The sequence below is a fragment of the Mesitornis unicolor genome, unplaced genomic scaffold (assembly GCF_000695765.1).
Source record: "Mesitornis unicolor isolate BGI_N332 unplaced genomic scaffold, ASM69576v1 scaffold22564, whole genome shotgun sequence".
Classification (NCBI taxonomy): domain Eukaryota; kingdom Metazoa; phylum Chordata; class Aves; order Mesitornithiformes; family Mesitornithidae; genus Mesitornis; species Mesitornis unicolor.
Window position 1 is genome coordinate 34,003 of NW_010182345.1, and position 25,889 is coordinate 59,891.

Here is a 25,889-nt window from a genome sequence, read left to right on the forward strand (position 1 = left end):
CATTTCTCCAAGCATAATATTAACACAACTTCACAGTTGTCTGAGCCTTCTGCTGTCTCCTCCTCTTCCTCCCCCGCCTCCTGTCCCTCCTGTCACACTGCAGCCAGGCTGCCCTTGACTTTGGAACCAGAAACTTTGCTTTTGCTGGCCGTATGTCCTTTCAGCCGTGTGCCCTGGAAGTATCATGGGTGTAGAAAGGAGTGTTTCTGTTGTGTTTATTTAAAGACTGAATCCATGCAGGAACAGCCTAGTAGTACCGAGAGTTTCTGGTTTTGAGCAGGTTCCCCAGAATTTGAGGATAAACTCTCTTCCCTCTGTTGATGAAGCTGTTGTCTGTGTAATACTGTTGCTAATCTGGGGTTCTGGCAGCAACCCTTAAGCAGTAATGAAGTGTGAAGCTTTGCTTCATGGAGCAAGTGGTGCGTGGATGGCACCTCGGAGAGCCCGGGATACAGGGCAGCTTGTCTGATGGCCATGGCCACACTGTTACAGTTGGGTTGTGAACAGCTCTCCTCGGAGCAAAGCTCAGCAGTGTCTTGGGGCACCTGGCCGTTCGGGTAAACTTGCCCTCAGCTGCACTTCACCACTGTTATTTTGAGTAATGCTCAGTCCCCGAAGGAGCAAACAGAAAGGTTTGTACAGAAATAGAGATGCTAAACTGGAGGCTTTCTAAACATGGCACTGACAGAGAGAAGTGGAGGTAGCTGGATCTGTGTCTCAGCTACTGCTGTAAAAGCTGCTTGTGACCAAAATGAGACTCTGCTCTTACGGCAGGGTGCACCGAGCTGACCCAAAGCCCTTCAGACCCAGTCTAAGAAAAAGGATTTGGCCGCTCCACCCTGTGCCTTTTCCTGGAGCTGCCAGACAGATCAGGGGTTTGCCTGCCATCGTCATGGCTTTGCAGGTCACCTCAGATCCAGTGGCCTTTGAGACCAAACTTGAGGCTTTCACTTGAAGTCTTGAAAAGATGAAATCTTTATCAGGCCACTGGACCAGCGACTCCTCCAACTGTTTTTATTTTTCCTGAAATGCTGAGCTTCTCCAGGAGCAAGGCTCGGGTAAGTGGAGGGGAGTGAACTGTGTTTCCATTTAATTAATTAGCCGTCCTGCGTCCTGGCCAAAGCACACACGATGTTGCAGCCATTTTTTAAGCTGTTATAGGTCTGCAGGACTGCTGCTGGGCAGCCTGAAGGAGCTGCAAACCAGCGAAGGGCCAAGGAAGGGGTGGCACGAAGGGCCAGGTTCTGTTCACTCAGATCCCACGTAAAGCTGAGTAACGACTTAAGGAGCATTACTGAAGGTCACCAGTGGCTTAGAATAGCTAAAAAAAATATTCCCATTTTTAGTGCTCAGCTGTTGTTGGTTTTAGAGTCTGGTTTTGAGCAGTTCTCATGCAGAAGAGGTCCCTTCCTAAGCTATTTCAAGCCATACCTTCCCTCTGTTCCCCAGTCTTCTTCCCTCCCCACTTTTTGCAAGCACTGCTCTGACAGTCTCTCTTTAAGAGTACTCAGTGCCTGGCTTCTCCTATGCGTGCCACATCGTTTTTTTCCAGGGCAGCGTGAGGGTGGGAAGTGGCCTCGGGACGTGGCCCTGAAGGAGGGACAGGCTGAGCTGGCACTGCAGACGCTGGATTAGCGGGGAGCAGGCAGTCACGCACAAACGGGACACGAGCTGGGACAAGTGAGAGTTCCCAGCAGGAAAAAGCTGTCTTGCCCACGCAATGAGGGCTGCCAGGAGCTGCAGTATTTGCTTTGCATTCATGGTGCCTTCTGCAAGCGGTGTGACTGGTGCACTTAAGGCATCCTTCAGAAGAAGGAGGGGGTGGGCTTGGTGCTGTACAAAAACCTGGTTTCAAATTAGGAAGCAGCTCCTACAAAGGGATATAAAGCTTTGTGCTATCCTCCCAAGATCAGCATTTGGAGGCTGTACCCGAAGAGAGACAGACACTCAAGCTGTCTCTGCCCTCTTGCAGAGTCCCTGCTGCTGTGCCTCTGCATGGAGGCCCTTGGCATCCCCTGGGGCAGCATGCTTACAGCAACCAGCGTGACCAACTCAACCTCCTCAGGTCGAAGGAGGCCTTCTGGATGGTCACAGAAGTGAGAGCTTTCCTGGGAGCTCAGATGGATCAGACATGGAAGGGATGGACTTCTTTGCAGCACTTCCCCAGACCTCAGTTGCTCAGATTGAGAGGGAGAGGTTCCAGTTCCCTCTGTTATCCACATCCACTGCCTCGGAACATGCAGGAAGCAGGGATAACACTCTCTGAGAGATGATAAATTACGATGCTAAGCCTACAGGATTACTCAGTTTAAGAACAGCCAGATAGAGATGAGTTTCACTCAACAACAGAAAAGAAATTGTAGATTCCTGACAGTAATAAGTTACTGCGACTGATCCCTTGCTAATTGCTGACTAATCAGCACAACTTACAACGTCTGTCTTGGTGCTTGAGTTAACACTTCACAGCAGCTCATGGATTAAGCCACAGATGTTCCTTGGAATGAATGAAAAGGGTAGCCAAAAGAATGTGAAACACACTAAATTACAACTAGGATTTATTAAAAATGCAGTGGACAAAAAAAAAAGCAAGCCTCCAAAAAGTAGTCAGTTTGTCAACATATGTATCACCATTGCTCATCCAGCACCACCAAAACACACAGTGCTATCAGCTCATTTCTCTCACAAAATGCTCTGTTGACTTATGCTTGGTTTATTATCTAGAAATGTGCATAGTTTCAGGACGTTATACTGTAACAGGAGCAGAAAATGGCACCAAAGTCTGTCTGCCCAAAGCTCCTAGGCAGTCTCAACCCAAGGAAGCAGTGAAATGTGCATGTGCTCTGTACTCCTTTGTGCGGTCTTGAACCCTTTGTGTGAGCTTTAGAGCATTATGATAGCAAACTTCTCAGAAGCTGAAAACTCATATGCCCCAAAGCATCATTTTATTGAGGGAATCAGAACTGTAACACTGGATGTTGGTGTACAAATGTTTATGGAGATTGGGCACCAATGCTTTCCAGACGCCTTCCTCTTTCCTGAGCTTCCTCAGCATTGGCTGGAGCTGCTATGTGCATCATCACACGTGCCTTATGTCACAGTGACAGTGAATGAAGAATCAAAGTAATTCATTTGCAGTGGAAAAAGTGCCTTTTGTGGTAACTATGAGATATGGAAAGTATAAGCAAAAACATCTGTAGTAAAACCTATTGCCTCCTCATCTTAAAGCTGTGCTTTAAGTGAGCAGGATGTGCGTGACTGGTGTGTGCTTTATTGACACTCACAGTAATTTAACCTTAATTTTGTGATAAGCAGCTACTTGCAAAGTTTAAGACACTTTTTCAGTGGCCTCTCAGATGTTATTAGAGCTGTCTTCAACTCTCTGTGCGTATGGAGAGGGAGCACCCTGCATCATATGCAACTTCACATTAGCCATAAGCACTAGAAAACAAGTAAACCAAAGTTGAAAATACCCTGTTTAGAGCATTTAAATTAACATTTGAAAAGGATCCATCAGTATTGACAAAACAATGTCAAGTAATTTCTTACATAGTATATTCAATTATCAAAGCTATTTAGTGCTACAAGACAGTAGCCACCTGGTATATTTATGGGGATATTTAAATGCTCTTCTGGCACTTTGCTTTGTGAAAGCAAAATAAATAAACATGCAGGAAAACACTCTGGCTGGGGCAACAGCAACTACCTTGCTCTTCCAAGCAGCTACCAGTCCTTAAGTGTGTTTTATCTATCAGGACTGTGCAGGTTGCTGGTTGCTTGCAGTTGCACTGTAGGATTAAAAAAGTGGAGTCTTCTGGGCCTTGGTGTGACACAGATCAAGGAGAGCTGAGTCCTACTTCTGTGCATGGCCTAATTAAGCCCTTAAGCATGCAGACACAGGGCCTTGGGTATATTTGAGCACTAAAGTCAAAATGCTGGAACATGCTTCTAACATTGTAAAAGGTATCTTTCAGATCAGCAAAATAACTCTTCCAAACCCAGAAATCCTGTTTCTACATCATGTTTTACCGAGCACTCAAGGCAGATTGCTGGGCAGCTGACATCTTTTTTTTTTGTCTTTTGAAACTGCTACATGGAAGTTTCCAAATTGCAGGCAAGGGAAGCAGTAGCAATGCAAAGGGATGGGAGCTGCCCCTCTGACCCTGGCTATTCCACGGTTATAAACTCTGCTATATGGTAAGGTTCCCAAGCTGTGGTGTTCTCGCTGTCACCTTCTAAAGTCAACTAAAGGAGGTCAGGGGCACAGGCATTAATCTGAAAACTTAATCCTTCACTTAAACGTAGTTGCCAAATAACAGCACTTCCAGCACTTGCCTCATTTCCAGAGCTCACAGTTGTGTGGTGTGATGACAGCAGCTGTGAATATTTCAAAAAAAACCAAACCAAAACCAAACCCCTGTGGTATATTTAGAACCTTTGCTCAAGCTGATGGTAAGGACACTGAAATGAAGGTATGGGCAGAGTGGAGGAGTCTGACCTCTAAAAACCACACATGGTTATTAACACAGGTAAGTGGCTCCACTGTTCATGCAGGGGTAAGCTGACAGGGTAAGGCAAAGCTGGAGGCGTAGGGTGGCTGCAGGGTACCCCTGCTGAAGTCTCCAGGCCCACCAGCTGAGCAAAAGTTCTGAACATGAGCAGTGGTCACCTGGAGGGCTGGAGGTGTCTGGATACGATTTAGACCCTCGAGAAGTCTCCCCTCTGCCCACCTGTCTTACTGAGCAACTTCACCTCCTCAATGACGATGTCGTGAGTCACCGCTTTGCACATGTCGTACACAGTCAGGGCAGCCAGGCTGGCAGCTGTCAGAGCTTCCATCTCCACACCTGTTCTCCCCCAGGTCTGGCAGGAACTGTGAATCACCACTGCATGCCTGGTCTCATCCAGGCTCAGAGACACCTCAACGTGACTGAGGGGGATGTTGTGACACAAGGGGATCAACTGGCTGGTCAGCTTGGCTCCCTGAATCCCTGCAATCTGGGCTACTGCCAGCACATCCCCTTTCTTCATCTGGTTCTGCCTCACCATCCCAAATGCCTTCTCACCCAGGCGGACCACAGCACCAGCAACAGCGCTCCTTCTTGAATCTGGCTTCCCTCCAACATCAACCATCGCGGCCCGTCCTTCCTCATCGGTGTGAGTCAAGCTGTCAGAGGCACGAGGTACCTTGGTGCGAGATCCCAAATCTCCGGTACAGAATTCAGATCCTGGACTTGCCTCTTTGGACAGACAGCCCACAGAAAGTTGGCCAACAGGAGAAGCCTCAAGGCACTTTGTGTCAAACGTGGAGCTTGAGTCCTTCTGGAAGACACAGCAGCCTCGGAGCTGGGTTTGCAGAATTCCTGCTGTTAAGTGCCACTGTTGCTCTGGGTGAGATGCTGGCAGGAAAAGTTGTTCTGTAAGCTTATTTTTCATTAATGCTTTTCCCATTTCTTTGGGTAAACTTACTCTCAAAGTCAGCCAATGGCTAAATGTGTGGCCCCACCATTTTGAATTTGGGGGATTCTGTAGGGCATCCTGGTATAGTGGGAATGGCATCAATTCAGGATCTGGGGGGAAAAAAAAAAGTAACATGAGAAAACATCTTACTAACTTGGAAAGTTAAGCTAAGTCTGCAGTAGCTTAGAACCCTGTCAGAGGCAGTTCCCACTGCTTGGGACTTCTTGTATTGCAAAAACCTCAATAAGCCTGCAAACATCCACTTTTCTCCTCAAGCTCTTTCTCTTCTCTCTCATCAGTTCCCTGCATTTGCTGGTTTGATATTACAAGCCCCAAGACTCAAACCACTTATTTCAAGGTCCCTGACAAGAAGAAACAACTTGCTTTCACAAAGCATCAACATTTATTGAGAAACAGCAGCCAAGAAAGCTTATAGGAACATCACTTCTGAAGGTCTGATCTGCATCTCGACATCCATTTGAGACTGTCCCGGCAGCAGGCTCCTTTTGAAAGCCTGGCAGGGTTAATAGGAAATTATTGCACTCAGCTTCTCAACTCTGCCTTTCCAAACACCCTCCTCCTTCCAGCACAGGCAGCCACACTTCCCACTTCTGCCTCCTTCTGCATGGAAGGGTCGTGCCAGCGCTTGAGGACAACAGGGACGAGCAGCGCTCCATCTGCAACTGCACCGTCTGCAAGCTCAGAGGGTGGCTCTGTGTTGGGAACCTCTCTTAGTACTGCCAGATCTTAACACATCAATGACAGCTGACGTTTGAGCACTGGAAAAACCACACTCCCCTCATTGACAGATTTTAAATCTACTCAGAAGTATGGCCCAAGTCAAGCTGGCAGAGCTCCCAGCTGGCAGAGAGACAGTGAGCCCCCTCCTGCCCCTTTTCACCATTTAATCCCTTGGTTTTGGCATTTGCCCAGGGCCAAATGCCAAGTGTCAAGACAGAAAGAGTCTTTTTCACAGAGAATAAGTGATCTGTTCTATAAGTAAAGAGAAAGCAGTATAGAGGTAAGTGGCTAAGCCCTACTTTAATAGCCTCATTGATAAGTATGTTTATTTTTTTCTGGAGCTCCTGTCCTGTTTGCTCTGAGAAACTCAGAATTAGGTTTTGCTCAACAACCTCCTTTGGTAGCTCTGGTATTTGGGCACTCCCTTACCCTGAGTATGCAGACTGCCCACAGGTGAATCAAAGCAGCTTCCTGGCTCCCTGCACCTTGCTGAGCCTCCTCCGCTGCCCCAACCTCCAGACATCACCTTGGACTGACCACATGAGAAGAACAGATGCAGTGGGGGCAACCCATTGGCTGTGCCCCCTTGTCCTCTTTCTTCAAAAACCAACCAACCAATCTCCTGCTTGTTAGTCCCAGCCTCTGCTCTATCAAGACTAATGCACTTGGCACCTTTTTCATCCAGAGCACCCTCCAAACATTGATATGAAAGTGCTCTTTATTGAAGCTTAAATCAACCATAGATTTAATTTTTTTTTTTTAGTCACTGCAATAATCTAAATTCAGGCAAAGGCCCTTTATGATCTATAGCTGGTAGCCTATCCACTGAAATTAAGATTCCTGCAAGTTGAGTGGCAGTGTGTTTATCCCCAGAGGAACAGGATTAAAAGGACATAAATGTTTTGAGTGAAACACTGTTCTGCTTTAAGAGAGCACAGAAAATTGTGCTTATTTCTCATTTATTTCCCTTTTTCTTTATACAGCAGGACCTAACCTGAGTATTCATTTTAAAATACAGGAACTCCAAATACTCTGTTCTTCTGGATTCCTTGATTAAATTTAAAGCTGAAGCTAAACCCCTGGCAAGTTGTCTTGTGTCCAGCAGAAGCTGGACTGCAAAGGCAGACAAGTACTTACGTCCATGGGCAAACGCGTGTGTGGGAACAGAGAAGAGAAGTACCTTTTGCTCAAGCAGAGTGGCAAGTAAAAAGACAACAATGGACAGTAATGCATGCAAAGCAGCTTTGCTTTTCCTAACAACCTACATTTTCTTCAAGTTGCACCTAGTCATCTCTATCTTCACCCAAACTGCTCATATACCTACAAAAAAAACAGGTAATTGTTTTTTTACAGCACTATGTATAACATGACTGAAACCATCTGACAAACTGCATCTCCTTATATTCCGTTACCTCACCTGAAGTTTAACTGTGTTAGCTTCCAGCTAGCACAGTCTCAGGGTGGGGAAAGAAGGCAGAAGATGCTTAAATTAAGGAGGAAATTCCCCTAACTGAAGTGAACCCATGAGGAGAACAACCTGCCAAAAGGAATATTTTGATTAAAGGAAATAGGATACAAGCCATATAGCAGAGGATCAGATGACAGCAGTGCAGGGAAGCAGCCAGGTTTGGCTTACTGGGACTAGCAAAACCAAATTAGTGATTTCCACAGCGTTCATTAAGTTTCATTAAATTAATTCCATACACACACCTCTCTGCTGACTGCTTGCAGCATTATTTGAAGTTAGTCTGTAACTCAAAACGCAATTAGGAAATCTCCTAATGATTCCCCGTGTGTCACAGTGGGATGCTCTTAACTCCTGTCCTGTCTCTCCACTGATGCGATGACTGCCAGCACTGAGTCTCGAAGGGACGTGAACAGCTGGGGAGACCTGGACCAGCTGCCTCTGTTACTGCTAAAGCAATTTTCAAAAGCAAACTGGAAGGATCTGATCTGTAGACACCCAAACACTGCTACGAATGCTAACTTTGGACTGGGGGGGATTCTTTCAGAGGCATCTTGAAAAATTACATAGGTCCCAGTGAGCTGTCAAGAGTTTAATATAGTATTTTTTCATCTTAAAAAAACCAACTAAACAAAAAAAAACAAACCAGAAGTTTTTTCCTCGTGTAGCAAGTCAATACACACTTTAAACAAAGGGTCCTCTCTCCCCTTTTCCTGGAACATAATGCAGAAGAGGCCAAATACAAAAGAGCAAAAGCAAACTGAGAGAGACAGTTTTGCACCACTGAATCCATTCACTGCAAAACTCAACATGGAAAATGATGGCCCTTTAGAGAGAGGCATCAAATAAAAAAACCTATGTTAAGAGACCTCTGTAGATCCTATTTCCTACTAAAGGCAACAGAAGTACGAGCACTAGGGCCTTGATTTAAAAAAAGCAGTTGTTATATCATCTGTAGCAAAGACCTGCAAATTAATGCATGTTACCCTCCCCAAGGGTACCTGTTCTAAAAGCTATGTTTTAAGCTGCTCTAGAGCATCAATGGAAGTTGAGAGTTTGGGTTTGAAACACAATGTTTATTTCTTCCACCCTTGCTGCATTCTTCCTCCCCTTGTTGATAAAAAAACCAACAGAACAACTTCTAGTTAATCTGACAAAGCTAAGTCTTGCAAGCATTTCTTGAGTCTAAGGGAGACTTTAAAAAAAAAAAGGTATTTGGGAAGACAGCTGTCTTACAAAACAGGGAAGTGTAGGCATGGAGAAGGTAAAACAACACTGAAGGAGATGTGAAAAATCAGTCAGAGAACCCTAGCAGTGCCACTTCACTCCTGAACAGAGCCAAGCAGAAGGGAAACATCTTCAACAGCCACCAGAAGAAAGGCTCTTGGTCCACAGGGGCAGTCAGATACCAGCTACTGCAGTTTTCATGGTTATGTTCTGAGACTTTGCAATAAGAGGACATTTCAAAAGAATGAAGCCCCAAGTTTCAGATTTTGAAGTAAAGTAATGGTGAGGTGGGAAAACTTGCATTTTGGTCAAGTTACTGGCTCTTTTATATCATAAGCAAAGTTGAATTTCTTAATCAAGGGATAAAAGTCTATCCTGCATCTTTCCTGTTTATTTGGCAACCTGGTCAGTTTCATAAAAGTCACCCCAAATTGCCTCAGAAATGACTCTACTATTCCTGTTAAGTACAAAAGAAGCAGATAGAAAGGAAGATAGGAAAGCTAGTGATCCCTTTGCAAAATGTAATGAACTTTCAAAATTAGAGAAAAACGGTGCTATCAGAAGACTGGATACAGGTTGGTAGGGACATTAAACCTTTCCTCCTCTTCCACTTCAGCATGTTAACCATGACTGCCTTTTAAGAAACCCATTACTTTCTCTAAACCCAAGCCAGATCCAGATACAAGTTAGCCTTAAAAGCCCAATCCACTCTGCTCCCCCAAAGACAAAAAACATACAAAATCATTGTATGTTTATTACGTACTGATTTGTCACCCACCGATCAGGATCATTGGACGGTTTTTCATCTGGGAAATGTTAAACATGCCTAGAAATAAAATAAGGAACACATAAAAATCCTAGCTTTTTAGATTTTAAGTCATGCATCTGGTTTATATATTTAGTTATCTGCTCTTCACAGTGTAACCTGCATGCTAGAAAAACTAAAGCTTAATAAGGACCAAGGAGGCTGGAGGAGGGGGAATCTAGCATGGCATTATTTAAAACCATAGCTGCCATGGTCTCCAAGCATCCAACTGCTATGGATCTATCACACTGTAGAACCCCTTCCCACAAAGCTTTCTATAATCTGAATTACAGTCTACTTACTACAGAATTCAAACAACTTGGGACTATCTTGTTTCTTAACAATAGCATTTAACTGTACTATGGATAAGCCGTTAACAATGTTCCAGTTCAAAGAAGTCCCCAAGGACAATATTGGGTTCAACACAAATCTGAAGACAGACAATGTCAGGTGAATGTTGCTGATGGCAAAAATGCCTTTACTAGCGGGGAAAACACTCTGCTCTCCCTGCGCCTTGTTTTTCCCAATCAGAAATCTGCCCTGCTGCTTTCCCAAATCAGAAACTCAGAAATAAATGGTCTAAAAGAAAAGAAACCAATCTCTCCATCCCTTCCCTTCTGTTTACAAGGCACTATTTTATCTGGGTCAAACCAATGTACTTTGCAAGTTAGTCTACACTCCGATTTAAAAGCTTCCGTTAAATTTGTTTTACACATCATGAAAAAATGGCAAACCCAACTGTTAGTAATCTGGCAGAATCTGCAAGAGAACAGAAGGGTCAAAGCATATTTTTAGTGTAAAGGGGATTATTCCATGATCATAAAGCCAGCTCATGTACAAGAGGTCAGCATTCCCAGCTGCAGCCAGATTACAAAAATATGGTTAGGTTCAGATGTAACTGAAATATAGTTTATATCAATACAAATTCAGAAGACTAACACAGCCAGAGGATGTGACTGCATCCTCGTGTACCTTATGCAGAGAACTAGATGAGTGGCTAGGAATTTCTGAATATTCAAAGAGATTTGTCACTTCTAGAAACGTGTTAATGCAGCAGTTGGACCAACAGCTCAATTTAGCTTTAGTGCTTATTTTACAGCAAACTAATTTTAAGAAAAAAAAGGATGCAGTACAACTCCATCAATTTTTGCTTAGCTTTATGTTTTGCTGTTGTTAATGTGAGCAGTGGTATTTGCATCTCCTTGAAGACAAAAGTCAGTCTGAAAGACTTTTAGACGGTCTGGATTCTAGCTTATGTGGAAGGTTAGAAGACTCAAAACTGACATCCAGATTCTGGAGTAACCGCAGACCAGTATGTTACCAGCTTTCTACCAGACAATACTCTTATGAGGTGGGAAAATTCTTTCCTTAATTAATGCAGCATCACTCAAAAAGCTTTTCCTTCTTTTTTTCTCCTAGCAAGCCAATGCCTCCCACAGCAGCACCAGGACACTGTTTTCCCTTGTCACTGCTGGTACTTCTCTGGTACAACAAACGTACCAGCATGCTGTTTCTTTTTTCTGCTCACTGCTGCTCCAATGATTTGAACCAACTCTTCCTCTGAGGCACCTGACCGCAGGTGATCTCTCAAGGACACTTCTGAATTCCCAAAAAGGCACACCTGCAGCCAACCCAAGGAAACAAGAGAGGAGAAATGAGAAAGAATAAAATAAATGGCTTTTACAAGTATTCATACTAACCTCAGAGTAAAGTTTTGAAGATGCCTATCCTACTGAAGAAAGCAAGCATTTATAGAGATTGTTCTCTTTATCTCTCTTCATGTACACACACAGCCAACCTGGGATGTTTATGTAACCTAAGCTCATTGGGCCTTCAGGCTGCCTTGGCCATCTGACATTAGACAGCAGCACAGCTGTTGTCAATATCAGGTGACAATGCATAAATAAGGGCCAATTTTTAATTTAAAACTTTAAATTGCCAGTTTCAGCGTGGCAGGAAATGGTTATCCCTCCCTTTTCTACAGCCATTGAGCAAATGTACAGGCTGCTTGTGAAGGAAGAGGGTTGCAAGAAGACATTTGGTGAAACGAGACCGGATCCTTGTGGAACACAAAAGCCAAGTCCTCACAGCTGCTTGGATACTTTTTTAATGGGAAATCATCTGCTCGTCACATGTTTAAGATGATCCTGAATCAAAGATTAAAATAAATGTTTCTATTTACTGGCCTTGCAGTCATGTTTTACAACTGGAGTAAACTATGTTAGCAAAACGCAGCAACCAAAACAAGGTGATGTAACATCTCCCTAACAACCCAACAAGCTTGAACAAGAATACATACAGAAACATACATACATAAACAGAAGTTAGCTGGTAATAATTATGCATCTTTCCATCCTATTTGCCATCCCAGCTACTTTTAAGGAAAGAATTTCAACACTATTTTCGTTGCATGAAAGCGGAGAGCATCACGTTTCACTACCAACCTTTAGGTTCCCATCTGCTGTTATCCTCAGCCGATTGCAGGATCCGCAGAAGTGCTCCGACATGGAGGTGATAAAGCTGATTTGTCCCTGGAAATGTGGCACCTTATAACTCTAAAGAAATGCAGAGGAGAAAAGAAAAGAAGTCAAATATAGATTCCTCATTTTTAAAGCTCCACTCACCCAAAGACCAGAAGACATTTTAACACAGATTTTCTTCAGATCTAAAGGTCACATTAGAGGAAAAAAAAAGCAAAATCAACTTTGTCAGGGCTTCCAGTCTATTCTGTCCCATTCCTGGAAATCCACAAACTTGTTAAATGTTTGCTCTTGTAGTTATCAATTGACAGACGATGCCAGTAGGTATGTTCTCACTCAGGCAGCCATGAGCCATAGATTCGTATAGGCTAGAAATCCCCCATGTGACACTACACACTCTAAAGGAACACTGTTATTTCACTGAACAACTGTTTCATCAGGCTTTTTAACGTGCAGTCATAGACAGACATAGACTGACAAAAGTTTCAAAAGCTGTAAATACAGACTGTAACCCTGCCATTCTTTATATGCAACCAAGGCATCTAGTAAACACATTGTATTTCTAAAGGTAAAGACTGTGACCAGTGTTTCTAGTAAAAGTCAAAGCACATGAAGGCAGCTTGACCAAAATCCCAGAGTTAATACACTGAGGTTTTTATACTTTGCTTGTCAAATATAAATGCTAAACTTGGGAAGATCTGGGGATTCAGGGCAGGGGAAGAGCAGGGGCACATTTCACATGTTCTTTGTGTAATCCCACCTTGGCTGTGCTGGAAGTTTCACAGGGCAATTTCTCCAGTTCAGGCCATTGCTGTTTAATTGTATCAAGCATTTCTTTGTAGCTCACCATCTTCTTGAAGTTCCATTTATTGCCTGGAATTAACAAAACCAGCGTAACTTTAGACAGTGGATTTTGTTGGTTTTTTTTAATTAGCAGAGAACAACCTTTACATTCTCCACAAATCTCAGTTTTCCCTGTAGGTGTCTCAGTCCCTACTAATCCTACCATTAATCCTTCTCCAGTGTATCCAGGGAAGACAGATAAGCTGCAAAAGATGCAACATAAAACTTCAGGCAATACCTAATTCCCAAACAAAGCTCATCAAAACTTCCAGAGACAAGCCCAGAGGGTTAATAACCACCTATGTCCAAGATGCCGCCATGGAGAATCTCAAAGCAGGACTGCTTACCATCAAAGGGCATGTATTCAATGAACCGCACATCAAGGGGCAGATCCTTTGTGAAATCCACAAAGCCCAGCAGTTCATCCTCATTGAAGCCTCGCATCACCACACAGTTTACCTGCAGGAAAAAACAGATGCCTAAATTAGTGAACAGAGTATGACTTTTTTCCCTCTTACACAAAGTATCACAGACCTTGCAGAAGGCAACATAGATAGAAAAAAACATTTTTTTTGAAAGAAAAAATTATGAGAGAAGTTGGCAGGACTGCAATGGATAGATGATAATTTTTGCCAAACTTGCCTGTATGTTTTTGCATTCAGCCTAACTAGAGTTGTTTAAGTTGCCTTGCTAAGTGGAAAACTAATAAAAGCTAGACAACAAAGGCATCATTTTACCCACCTAAGGTATGGCAGCTTTTACTGTCTAAAATAGCAACTCCACTGCCCAGTTCTCTGTTATATGGCTTCTGTAAAAGCACTGGCAGGATACCTTCTATAGCATTCTTGATGGCAGATCACAGGCAAATTCCCCAGACCAGGAACTGTTCACAGCACACTCCATAACCATAGGCTGCAGGTTGACTAGCTCTGCCTTCCTCCAAAAAGAGGTTAAAACTGAGTTTTCCACACATTTCTCATAAACAATGTTTACATTGGAACCTCAGGTCCTTTGTGATGCCTGTGCAGTTGCTAAAAAACTCCCTGTTAGCAAGGCAAACTTGTATGTCCAAATATTGTGCACCACAATTCTTAAGATCTTTCAGGAAAGCCTAAAACCTGGTTTAATTTCAAGTGTTTTTCATAGCTCTGTAGCCTAAACAACTTAAACATAATAGATGAAGGGAAGCACAGCTGCAGAAGTGCAAACAGCTGAGTTAAAGTGAAGTTTCACATTACAGCTAAGTTGGTCTACCTGCACGCCCCCAAAGGAGGACTCCCTTTCCTTCTCTCTCACACTGGCACTCATCAGAGTCTGCTGTAAGCAGTGGAAGGAGATAAACCAGAAGAAAATTAATGACTTTCTGCAGGGTAGTTTTCTGCCTGTTAACTCCCTTGGTCAAGTTCACAGCTGGGTCAGACAAGTGCCAAATCAACAGAGGGGGCAGGAAGAGACAAACAGCAGGACCACCCTGTAGTCTGCAGCGAGGCAACCGACAGGCTTTGTGGCAATATGAACACGTACCCTCAGCTGTGCAAGGAGATTACATGAAGTTCCCCCATTACCTCTTGATGTGACCTTCAATCTACTAAAATTTTTCTTCAGTTTTACCAAAATTTATTCCCAGAGCAGGGAGAAATAACAACTTTCTTATCAGGTGAGCTGTATCTTTAATCACAATTTATGGAAAAACACAACAGTTTCAGTGTAAATAAACATTAGCTTTACCTTAACAGGGCGGTAGCCGAGTTCAGTGGCTTTGTGGATTCCTTCCATTACCTTGTGAAAGCCTAAGATATAAACAGAAAAAATTTATTTTTTTTTGCTTAAAAACAGAATGCAAAAGGAGGTTATTAAGTACAATACAAAAAGATGACAAATAAACACCAATCTGATTCAGTGGACAGGGCTGCAAGTAAAAAAAGCTGCAAGTAAAGAGACACTAATTCTACACACCCCCCAGAGGCTGCCAGTGTTACTGTTTTCAAGTCACTGAGATGGCATTTGGGTAGTCAAAAATACTGCTATGCTTTTCTGCATGTTTGGACATCCATGTATCCGTAGCATATGATTCTCCACTTCCCCATACGTCAGCTTTGCCTTGTGTTATGTCTTCTTAAAGGGAGTGGAAAGCATTTGTGGACAATGCAGAAAGAATAATAAATTAATGTTTATTTTATAATATTGTGTCTTCACTAAAGTAGCAGAATCTCACTGTTCTGAGCCAGACAGCAATATTGCTTAGTGAATTTTAAAAGGATCTTTCTAAAGTGCATGAGGAGGGGAGTGGGGTTAGGAACAAAGGAAAGCTCCTCAATTCCCTGTTTGTCCCTGGCTACAGATGTAATTGGCTTCTCAAATCTACTGAGTATCCACTAGTTTGAAGATCACAGGCAGGATTTTACAAGGTCATAATTTTTTATGACTAAACACTTGAAATTGATGAGCACAGCATGGGGGGGGGGGGATTAGAGCATTTAGGAAAGCAATTCATTTGGCCTTTGACCTTTGAAAACAAATGAAAGATGTCAAAAACTGCAGTGACTTCAAGGAATGAAGTGCCCAGCCTCACCCTACCATTCAGTATGGCCTTCACTTGTCAGCTGCTCTCAGACACAAGAATATAGTTAATTTAGGGCATCTCTACACATACCTCAAATTTGAAAGAGAAATACAGCAACAATGCAATTTTGGAATTCCAAAGGCCTTTAGGAAAGCCTCTTAATCATATCATTCAAACCACACCTGTCCACTTTAAACACAGTTAAGACCTTTCATCAAGATATCAATTTTAGACTTGACATATTATGCCTCCCCTGCCACACTCACCAGCTGGCAGAGAAACAAGGTGACAGAGGATGAGACAGCAAGCTACTGAGCTCTGGGCACGTATTTCTGGTGAGTGGGTGCGCTCAGCTGCTAGCACCGTGTTTGTGAATGTCTTCTCCTACCCCATCAAGTACTAGACTAAGTTCCCATCCTGTGCTGCATACTGAACTCAGGTATGAGAAACCAAACACTGTATGAGACAGAGCTCCTTCTTCCAAAGCTGTAGTCTTCAACAGCAAATACTTTGCACGTGCTAGCAAAAGGGCAATATCTTCCAGAAGTTTGTGCTGACAAATCCCTGTTCCTTTCTTAGTCATACATTTTTCTGTGCAGGTCCATCAGCCTCCTTCCCCTCTCTCTTATCTACTAGAAACTCAGGTTCTCTAGTGAAAAGATCATACCTTCCTTAATCTGTAGGTGCTTTAATAAGAAAATATTGCAGAAATAAGCAATAACTCAATAATAATCAGTGCATACTTAATATTGGATGTGTTCAGGATCAGAAGAGAAGGGGAGAGACATGAAACTTTCACTTAACTGCGTTCTGATTGGTAAAGCATGGACACAGGAGAGCAGAAGATGCTGACCATTTCATAAGCTGGTCCTAATGCTAGTCCTGGCTGCAAAGAGAGAGGTGAAGAGCAAGGAGATGACAGTGACATAGCTCTTGCAAGCCACTGTTTGAAGTTACGACTTGTCACCTGCCTCCTTTGCCACTGACTTGTTTTGCATGCACCTGCGAAGTTTGCAGCACCGGTGGCAGCTTTCATTCCAATTAAGCAAGTTCACAGGCTGAATGTGGCGACAGAGATACTGATACACTGCTATAAGCACAACCCAGAACCATGAAGGGGATCAAAAAGCTCTGCAATAGCTCAGAAAACCTTATGTGTGACTTTAGGATGGCAGAAAGGTGAAAGTGAACATAACTAAAAAGGGCAGGAAGCAACCACTAGCAAGCAGCAGATCAAAAACTCCACTGAATACTTGCATGTTTGGGCTGAGCTCGCTGTAGAGGTATGGAACAGGATCACATCTTGCAATGGATCTAATGCACGTCCTTCCCAGCTCTGCCTCTTGCCTTCTGCCATGTTAGCACAGGCGTGTGGTTTAGAACAGCTACCAAAAATGCCTACAGACAAACAACTAAGCTATTCTGATTAACAACAACTATGAGCTTGTTCCCACTCAAAAAAAAAAAACAAAACCAAAACAAAACAGTGATGAGGGAGCAGAGGGATTATGTAAAATGTAAACTTGTTACAGTAAAAAAATAAAAATCTGTAACTTCATTTCGTATTTTGATGCTAACTGTTTTCCCTTTCTATAAAGCTGTTAGGTGTTCATTTGTATTGTCACACTTATTGAAACATCCCTTCTAGATCAAAGTTCTTGTGTGGTAATGGAACAACAAAAAGGATAAAACCAAAACATTTTAAAATATTAGAGCAGATATGAATACTAGATGTCATTGCATCAGGAAATACTGTCAAGTCTTAGAAGTTCTGTAAGTTTTTGTTTAATATTTCAAAATTACAATCCTTCTTCTCTTTCACCTAATTAAAAATTGAAACATTTTCATCATTTTAGATTTCTTCCAAAATCATAACTTTAGCCAACTTTAAAGCACAGAGAACCTTAGACACATCCAGAACAACCCTATGTGGAACAACACCTTGCAACATTTAATCCTTACAAGAAGAAAGGCTCCAATCAATGTTTAATGATTCAATTAAGTAGTTTTATCTCATATTCCTTGTACTAAACAAAAAAGAAGGGACAGGCTGTGAAACAGGCTAGACTGGCTACCTGTAAAAAAGTACTTTACATTTGTTCATCTTTTAGAATGTGGTAGATGGGGAAAAGTAAGAATATTACAGTCCTCTGATGTGCTTTCATACATCAGTGAAATCTCTGATCATCTCAGCCATTCCCTCTATCCCAGCCATTTGGGAATAAAAGCAGGTGTAATGCAGGTCACCTGCACCAAAGATATAAAATTCCAACCTTTTCTTAAAAACCTAAATGAGTTTCCAGAGGAGCAGAAAAAAATGACTCCAAGTTTCTTGAGTTCCTGGTTAGCTCCATGATCAGCTGCCACCTTTACTTCCCACAAATTACCAGCCTGTAGGTGTCTAAGACCAGGAATCTGCCTAACCTTAAAAGAGCTATATCTTCTTGTCTCTGGAACTGCCACAGGAGACAGGGTAGCACAGTAAGGCAGGGACTTATTCTGTGCTCATTCCAGACTTGGAAATCTCCTATTAAATAAAAAACCCTCAAAAATTATGTAAAAGTACTTTTTATTGGTTTTAGCCCTTAACAAAAGAAAAAACCCAACTCGGCATTACTATTTTTAGCTGATCTCCATGTAAAAAAACAAACCAAACCAACACAACAAAACCCCCTATCTATGATTTGGAGACTTTATTCTTCTCCTTAAAAATACTGAATAATAGAAACTTCCATATTTGTTCTCTATGCTATTCAGCTGAGCAATTTTTCTTTGTGTTTAATGATCTTTTTTTTTTTAAAGGTGGAAGAGGGGAAGAGAACATTTATATATATAAAAAATAATTACCCTCCTCCCCCAGTAACTTTTAGTTTACTTTATAAGCAGAACATTCCTAACAGAATCAGATATGAAAAGCTGCGGTCATGTAATTCAGGAAGTTGGAGGATCAGGTTTGCCCCTTCAGTAGCAAATGAAGGGCTTGTTCCCAGTTAATGTCACAAACCAAGTAATATTCAAATGCAAAGTGCAGAAGGAAAGAGCACAGGCAACACCTGCTTGTGACTAGATACTCCCAAATACTTCTCTGAGAGCATAACTGTGCCATGACACAACCAGATTAATGCAATAGCCTGCACTGGAAGGATAATGCTCCAGTAACGTTTATGACAGGAACAGATTTCTGCACGATAATGTAGAAAGCTGAGGAAGCGCTCCCAGAGAGACTGTAGACAAGACCACCTTTCTGCACCTGCCAGCAGAACTTTGATTTTATAGCAGAGTGATTCAGACACTGAAATTCCCTTTCACAGTACCCCAGATTTCTACATCCCTTGCCCTAGATTTATCTGACATCATCGCACCATCTAGTGGCTACTTGGAGGTTTTGTTCACAGACTGCCAAAGTTGCATTACTGGACAGAAATAGAGTGATACAAGATCAAATCAGTTTCGAGTTGGAAGAAAGCCCAGTGATGAAGCTGAACTTCATGATGAGCTTTAGGATTCATTTAAACAAGAATCTGTAACACTGGGCACATCCACACATTTCTGAAACTTCATTTAGAATTACTAACTCAATCGGAGAGAAGTTATGAAGCTAGCACCACTCTGCAAATAACCACCATTTACGTTTATAGCTATTAAAAAGCAGTGGATGTAGGAAACATCACTAATAACAAATGAGACTACTGCTAGCATGCCTTAAATATAAATTCCAGAAACTACCGCTATTCATGACAAGAAATGCAGCAGGAACATCTGTTTTTTGAAGTGTATTGAAGAAGAGCAGCATACGAGACCAACACAAGATTTGGAGAGTCCTCTTGTTATCCATGACTAACCAGTAATCAGCCATTCACAGTCACACTGACTGTGGTGAGCTGAGCATCTTCTACTCTACCTGCTCCAACTAAAGGGGCTTTACCTGCCTAAGGGTTGTAGAAAGAAGGAAAAAGTCACTATCAAATAAGCTAGTATAGACTAATTTTTCTAGCCTCAGAAGGACAACAATTCACTCTCTTCCCAAAGTAACACTGTGAAAGACATACCAATCAACTCACAACATTACGGCAAGTATTAACATGGTTGCCTTAGAAGACAAGCCTGTACCTTTCCTCCGGACAATGAACTCAAATTTAGCTGGGACCAAAGTATCCAGGCTAATGTTAATGGCATTCAGTCCTGCCTCCTTCAGTCTGGGCAGCAGTCTGACTAAGTTGATCCCGTTGGTTGTGACAGCAATGGTTTTCAGCCCTTCCAGCTTGTACAGTTGTCCTAGGAAAATAAAAAGTATAAAGAACATTTTAAAATAAGTAATTCAACTGTAAGTTACACAGAAAACCTACAAGATTTGTGAAACAAAAAAAAAGTCACTGAGGGTATGAGGAAAACATGGACACTTCAGTCTTCTTCCAGCTGTATTGGTTTATAAGGCTCATTTTAGCACAAATTCATTTCAAGAAGTATGAAAGACAGTAGTTTATTGCAAACAAAATTGGTTACAAACACTAAAAATGCACGCTAATTTTGTTCTTCATTTCTTAGAGCAAATTGCTACTGCATTGTAGGAAGAAGGCCTCTGATTTTGTTTATCTTCTTTTCCTCAATCTAGCTTTGCAAACGGAATTCTGTGTTTTGCAATAACAATAAGCAGCAAGCTGTCTTTTCATACCTGAACCAGCTGCATTTATCTAGCAACATTTATCCTGCTATGCTTTACCAAAAAACAGTTCTAACCCAGAGGTAGCTGTCAGCAGTAACGACTTTAAACTGGTGAAAGAAATACCACATACACTCCTAACTAAACAGAAAAGGGTCAACATATCAGACATTTACAGAGAATCCAAGGCAACGATATCCAAGGGACAAAACACTTGAACTTGACAACTGAAATATTTCCATTACCCACAGTGATAGCCCAGCCAACTGAAGAGACTAAACTAAAGACACTAAAAAATGGCTAAGAAAACCACATAAGAAACAGTTAATGTAATGAGATTAAGATTTAGAAAATAGCTGCCATCTCATAAGCCAAAAGCAGAAATCCTCAGCATACTAGACCTCCAGAGGCCAGGCTTCCTCCAGTTATCAGTATAATAACAAACAGGAAAAAACCTTCATAAACCACTTGCAGAAGCAGAGCCATGGCAAAGTAATTTTCCTCCTCCCTTCTCTCATAGCCTCCACCCTACTGAGTTGAGAAATATTTGAAGAACCCTTACTCTTGAAGCAGCTTTAATTACAGCACAAATATTTCACAGTCCCGTCTTCCCTCCCTATTTTATTTCTATTTGTTCATGTCGATAAGGGCTTTACTTCTTTATCTCATTTCCCAGCTACTCTCTAAGCTTAGCCCAAAACTCTGGAATGGGACAAGCTGGATCATACCAAGCATGCTGAAGCTTACGCAGCAGCATTTTGCAACACAATTAGGAGTCCTATAAAGACATTTGGAACCTGAAGTTGCAAAGAAAGAGTAATCTTTACTAACAACTAGATTTTTGTGACATTCACCTTTCAAAATCCTCCTCACTGACCAGGTACAAACTTTTCCTAGAGGATAAGTGCTTGTGACAGCATAGGATACACACTGCAGCCAGAGGATAGAGTAGGAACACCACTACTTTTATTTATATCTCAGAACACACAGAATGCTCAGCCTCCTAACAACAAAGAAAAAAAGACTAGCTGACATACAGGCTTCATTGCTAGAAATGTGAAATGCATAAATGTGTTCAATAAAACCAAGGCCATTCTGCAGCCTAAAATGGAAAAATTAAAAAAAGTAGCACCAGCTGATCAGGTCAGTTGGTGCAGACAGCAGCTCTTACCAGTGCATCTTCTTCCTTATCAAACAGGAGATACAGGATGAAGCCCTGAAAATACACTAATATGTGAAATGACCTGTAATAACAAATTGGATCGAAGCCATCCGTGAGAAATTAGAGATGGAGACTTAACACTAACACCAACAAGTTTAAAAGGACCAATTAGTATACTCTGCCTTATTTGTACAAGCTAAGAAGTGGAACATTTGCAGTTGCTTAGTTTCTTGGCTTGTTGTCCTCTAAATTCAAAAGGGATTAAAGAGATTTCACAGCCTCGTAACTCACCTTGTACCTGTACTAAGTCTGCTTGCTGACCTTTGGCCGTTGCTTTAGGAACAATTAGCACAAGCAAAGGCAACTGATAAAACTATCTGGTAGAAAAGGAAATAGAACAGGTGCTATAATTCAATAGCATGAAACTAAAAGCTTACATGTCAGGCTCAAGGCATCAAGTACATTTAATTTTTCTTTTAGGATTAGGAGCATCTTCTTAAACAGAGAAGTTTCTTACATATTCTACTCCAGTTGTTTCCTCAATTGCACTTCTGATTAAGACCAGAAAAGGTGTGTATATCTACTAATAGATGAATTTACAAATCTACCACTTCACTCTTGAAATGTGTATGTTGCTATAAAAAAAAAATTAAAAAAAAAAAATCAAACTGTCTGTTCCCCACTCCGTGGAAAATGATTTTGTCAGTGGAGATGTGACTACTACTAATAAACAGCTATCACTCAAGTTTATAGCTGGTGCTAATTTAAACTATGATTATCCCAAAGGAGAGATTCTATATTCTACCATCAGCTGCTTCAGAAAAGCCTCAAACATGTTTTCAGCAGTCCCCAAGGCATAATTTAGCTTTCAGCAAGCGTTAGTTGCCATGTCATAGTTTATGTATGTGCATACATTAAAAGAAGATTTGAAATAATCTAAAGAACCATAGCACATCTTTGATAACATCGTCTCCTACAGTAGCTTCAAATCACACTTGTTCATTGAAACAAGAGTTTGAAGTTGAGTATTAGAAAGATACAGTAATAGTAACCCAGCATAAATATTTTTGAGCTTTATTAGCATTTCACAAACCATTTATGGTTAAAAGGAAGATTTGCTGAAAACAAACCTAACTTAAACCTCAACCCTATTCAGCACCTGAGATATTGTAACCAGCTTCTATAAACCATCTAGAAATCCAGATTAGCTCTACCCCAGCCCAAACCAGTACATTTTGCCAAGATGGATTCAATAAACATGCCAAACTCAAATTCTGCAAAAGATATTTTTGAGCTTGTTTTCCCTTCAATGAATTTTCCCATAGTTGTTACATGTGATCTATTTAGTTTTGAGACTTTTCTCTTGATCCCAAACTTGTGCACCACAGAGTAACACCAAAGTCTGAGAAGACAGAAAGTGTATATATAGACTTAATTTGCCAATTTTCAATATGCCTTAGAAACAACCAGCCAGCATAATGCAAATTCATGACAGAATGAACTAATGCAACAGGACACTCATCTTGACATCCCTTATCTTTACCCCAAGATCACTACTCTCTTGTCAGCCATTAAAATGATCACTATGAATCTGTCAAAGTTCAGCTGTGAACAAGAACACAGGGAGAATAATGAAAGCCCAGTGGTTCAAAAAGATCCACCTCCCTCTTTCAGCCACAGAAATAAACCTGTGAGAATTCTACCGCTGCAGTAAAACAAACAAATAAAAAGCTTTCTGTATTTCCAATATCAGTATTTCAGAATTACAGCAATGTGGTAATTACTTTGCAGTGACCTGGCTACTCAACCTACACACCCAACATCAAAGCAGCTGTGTTGAGTGTAAAATGCCACTAGCTACCACTGAAAAATCAAATAGGTGCATACACTAGAAAAAGTTCTGCACTGAACTGATGATGTTGTTCATTTCAACTCATTTTCATGCTACTACTATATACTGAACTGTAAAGCTGTATTATAATTTAAAATACAACCTATTTTATAAGTCTGTTCCCCTTTTGTCTGGTGAAAGCCAGCTAAAAATAACTATACCTATTATTACTAGACGTCAGGAAAGCCTTCTTGAAAGAAACAGGTCTCTTGAAAGGCACATAGCTCTCTCAATCCTAAATAAAAATAACCTATCATACATGGGCAAAATGCCCTACAGAATGGTATTCCAGAGTTCCAAAGAAATGAAGTTACTGCAGGTTCAGGACTCCTCACAATCAAGGTTCAAGGAGACCCACGTCAGCTCACTCTAGCCACACCTTTTCCAGCTATAACAGGTCCGTTCTACGTACTACACTGCTCTGCTGCTTCTTTTGGAGAAGACCACAAAGGTGTTCCAAATCCTGAAAAAAAAAACCAAAGCATGAGCAGAGACCAGTTGTTCTCTGCACCAAAGCTCAGTGTATCAGTAGGCAGTTACTCTACTTTCAAGATCTTCATCTTCCATATTAACTCTTTCTTATTTTCAGTACTTTTAAGGGTATTCGTGCAGAAACAGACAAGTTCACTTGCCAACAATACACCAAAGTGCACCCACCTACATAGCCTTAATCTAAGACATTGAAACTACATGAAGCTATTGCAGTGTCCGTAACACGTGAGACTTTTGACAGGAAAAACAGGACCTAGAGCTCAAGAAAAACAACAGGCACAGTCAGTCAACACAATACCAATTGAAGGACACAGACTTCTAAAAATTACCCCGTAATTTATCTTCCACTGAAGTTACAGTATTAATCAATAACTGTAAGAACACAGGCATTTCCATCATTCCTTATTAAACAAAGACAAGAAAGTGACATCTGTTATCATGGAAACAAAACAAAACCACAATAAGCTCCCAAAATCCAAATGAAAACCTCTTTTGTTTGTAAGTACATATCAACTGTTCCTCCCCAGTGAGGACCTGGACACATCAGTTCTAGATTTTTTCACCTCAAGTCTGCATTATTGCAGGCTATTCTAGAAGACGTTGAATATGAAGACAATGCTAAGTTCAGCTGTTATAATATGAAGAGATGTAAGTTGCATTCAAGCAGGAGAGGAAAACTGGAAGTTTTCTGAAAGGAACTACCTTGCATTTCACAGTGTTGGGAAAAAGCACCATCATTTCATGAATAATTATTCCTCAGGTTGCTAGACTGAATTAGTAGGTAGTTATACGCATAGTTGTTGGATCAATAGATAGCAAGTCACTTTGAAACACACTTTATTGGGAACTCACCCACAATATCGACCACATCAGGTCGGATAAGTGGCTCTCCTCCTGTCAGTCGGATCTTTTCTACACCTTCTTTCACAAACAGCCTGGCTAGTGTGATTATCTCCTGAGCAGTGAGTAGCTCTGACTTAGGGGTCAGCTGAACGCCTTCCTCTGGCATACAATACTGACCTGAAACACAGAATACAGAAATGCATGGGGAAAAATAACCAGCAGCAGTTAGTGTAATATTGACAGGAAAAATGCACCACATGCAACTTTCTTTAATGGATGTCAAGTGACTTCGCTTTTCTGAAATACAGACAAGATCATACACCAAACCACTTTGAAAGGAAAGCTGATCTTATTTCTATGTAATCTGCATTCAAACAGAGATAACAAACTGAACTGGTAAGCACTGGGTTAATGCCACAGATTTTGCACACATAATTGTGGGAATGCCTAGGTATGAGCTCTCGCGCTTATCACACACCTTGGGTATGGCAAACATCTACAAGCACCATCATCCAAACCACACTCCAAATCTGATGAAAGGTCTGTCACTCCCGCCTGTCTCTGAACAATCCTGAGGCTTGCTTCTGCTTCCCCATCCCATCAGCAGCTCAGCCTCAAATAAGTCTCTATCTGTGCTTTACCACTACTTTGTAAAGACAAGAAGCGGCACAGAGTTTGTGCTTATTGCCAACACAGCAAGAAGTACCCTATCTCCATTCTTGGCCTTTGTACAATATGGGGTGCAAGAGCTCTGTGCAAGAAAGCAAGCAGACACTTACACCTGAGGTTGCATTTCTCGGTCAAAGAAATTCGCAAGTAGTTGTGCTGACGCCCAAAGCTGTCTGTCAAAAAAGCAGAGAAGGGTGCAGCACGTTCCAGTAGAAAGCGTCCTCTTCCTGAGCTTTGCAATTCCTGGAAGGAAAACAAGCAAATGCTAAATATTTGAATAGTTATCCTCACTACCAACTTGTAGTAAAAATATTAACTTTGAACTCAACTAATAACTTATTCCATTTTTCCCCACAGGGACAGCAGCACAAGAAAAACCCATGACTTGTGTTTATGGTCAAAACTGGCCATTTAGTGATTTTCACAGCCTACTTAATTTCATGGAACTGTACTATAATTTGCCGTGTGCATTTTAAGATACAGCCTCTTCGCCACAGGTGCTTCAGGCTTTTTGTGCAGAATAGGAGGCAGCTTTTTTCAATTGCATGCCTCTTCACTTTCCAGAGTCAATGATCCAGGACCACTCAATCT

The 25,889-nt window shown here is 41.6% G+C and overlaps 1 protein-coding gene across 1 annotated transcript; it reads right to left on the minus strand.

Moving 5' to 3' along the window:
- Positions 1 to 5,086: 5,086 nt before the first annotated feature.
- MOCS1 (molybdenum cofactor synthesis 1) lies at positions 5,087 to 25,517 on the minus strand. The gene is made up of 10 exons (XM_010183750.1): positions 25,409 to 25,517; positions 24,639 to 24,806; positions 19,692 to 19,856; positions 14,747 to 14,808; positions 13,366 to 13,477; positions 12,936 to 13,048; positions 12,140 to 12,250; positions 11,196 to 11,316; positions 9,654 to 9,716; positions 5,087 to 5,567 (listed from the first exon to the last, which is right to left on the minus strand). Exons 2-9 carry the CDS (start codon positions 24,793 to 24,795, stop codon positions 9,661 to 9,663), a joined length of 897 nt encoding a protein of 298 aa, XP_010182052.1. The 5' UTR covers positions 24,796 to 24,806; positions 25,409 to 25,517; the 3' UTR covers positions 5,087 to 5,567; positions 9,654 to 9,660.
- Between the last annotated feature and the right edge of the window lie 372 nt (positions 25,518 to 25,889).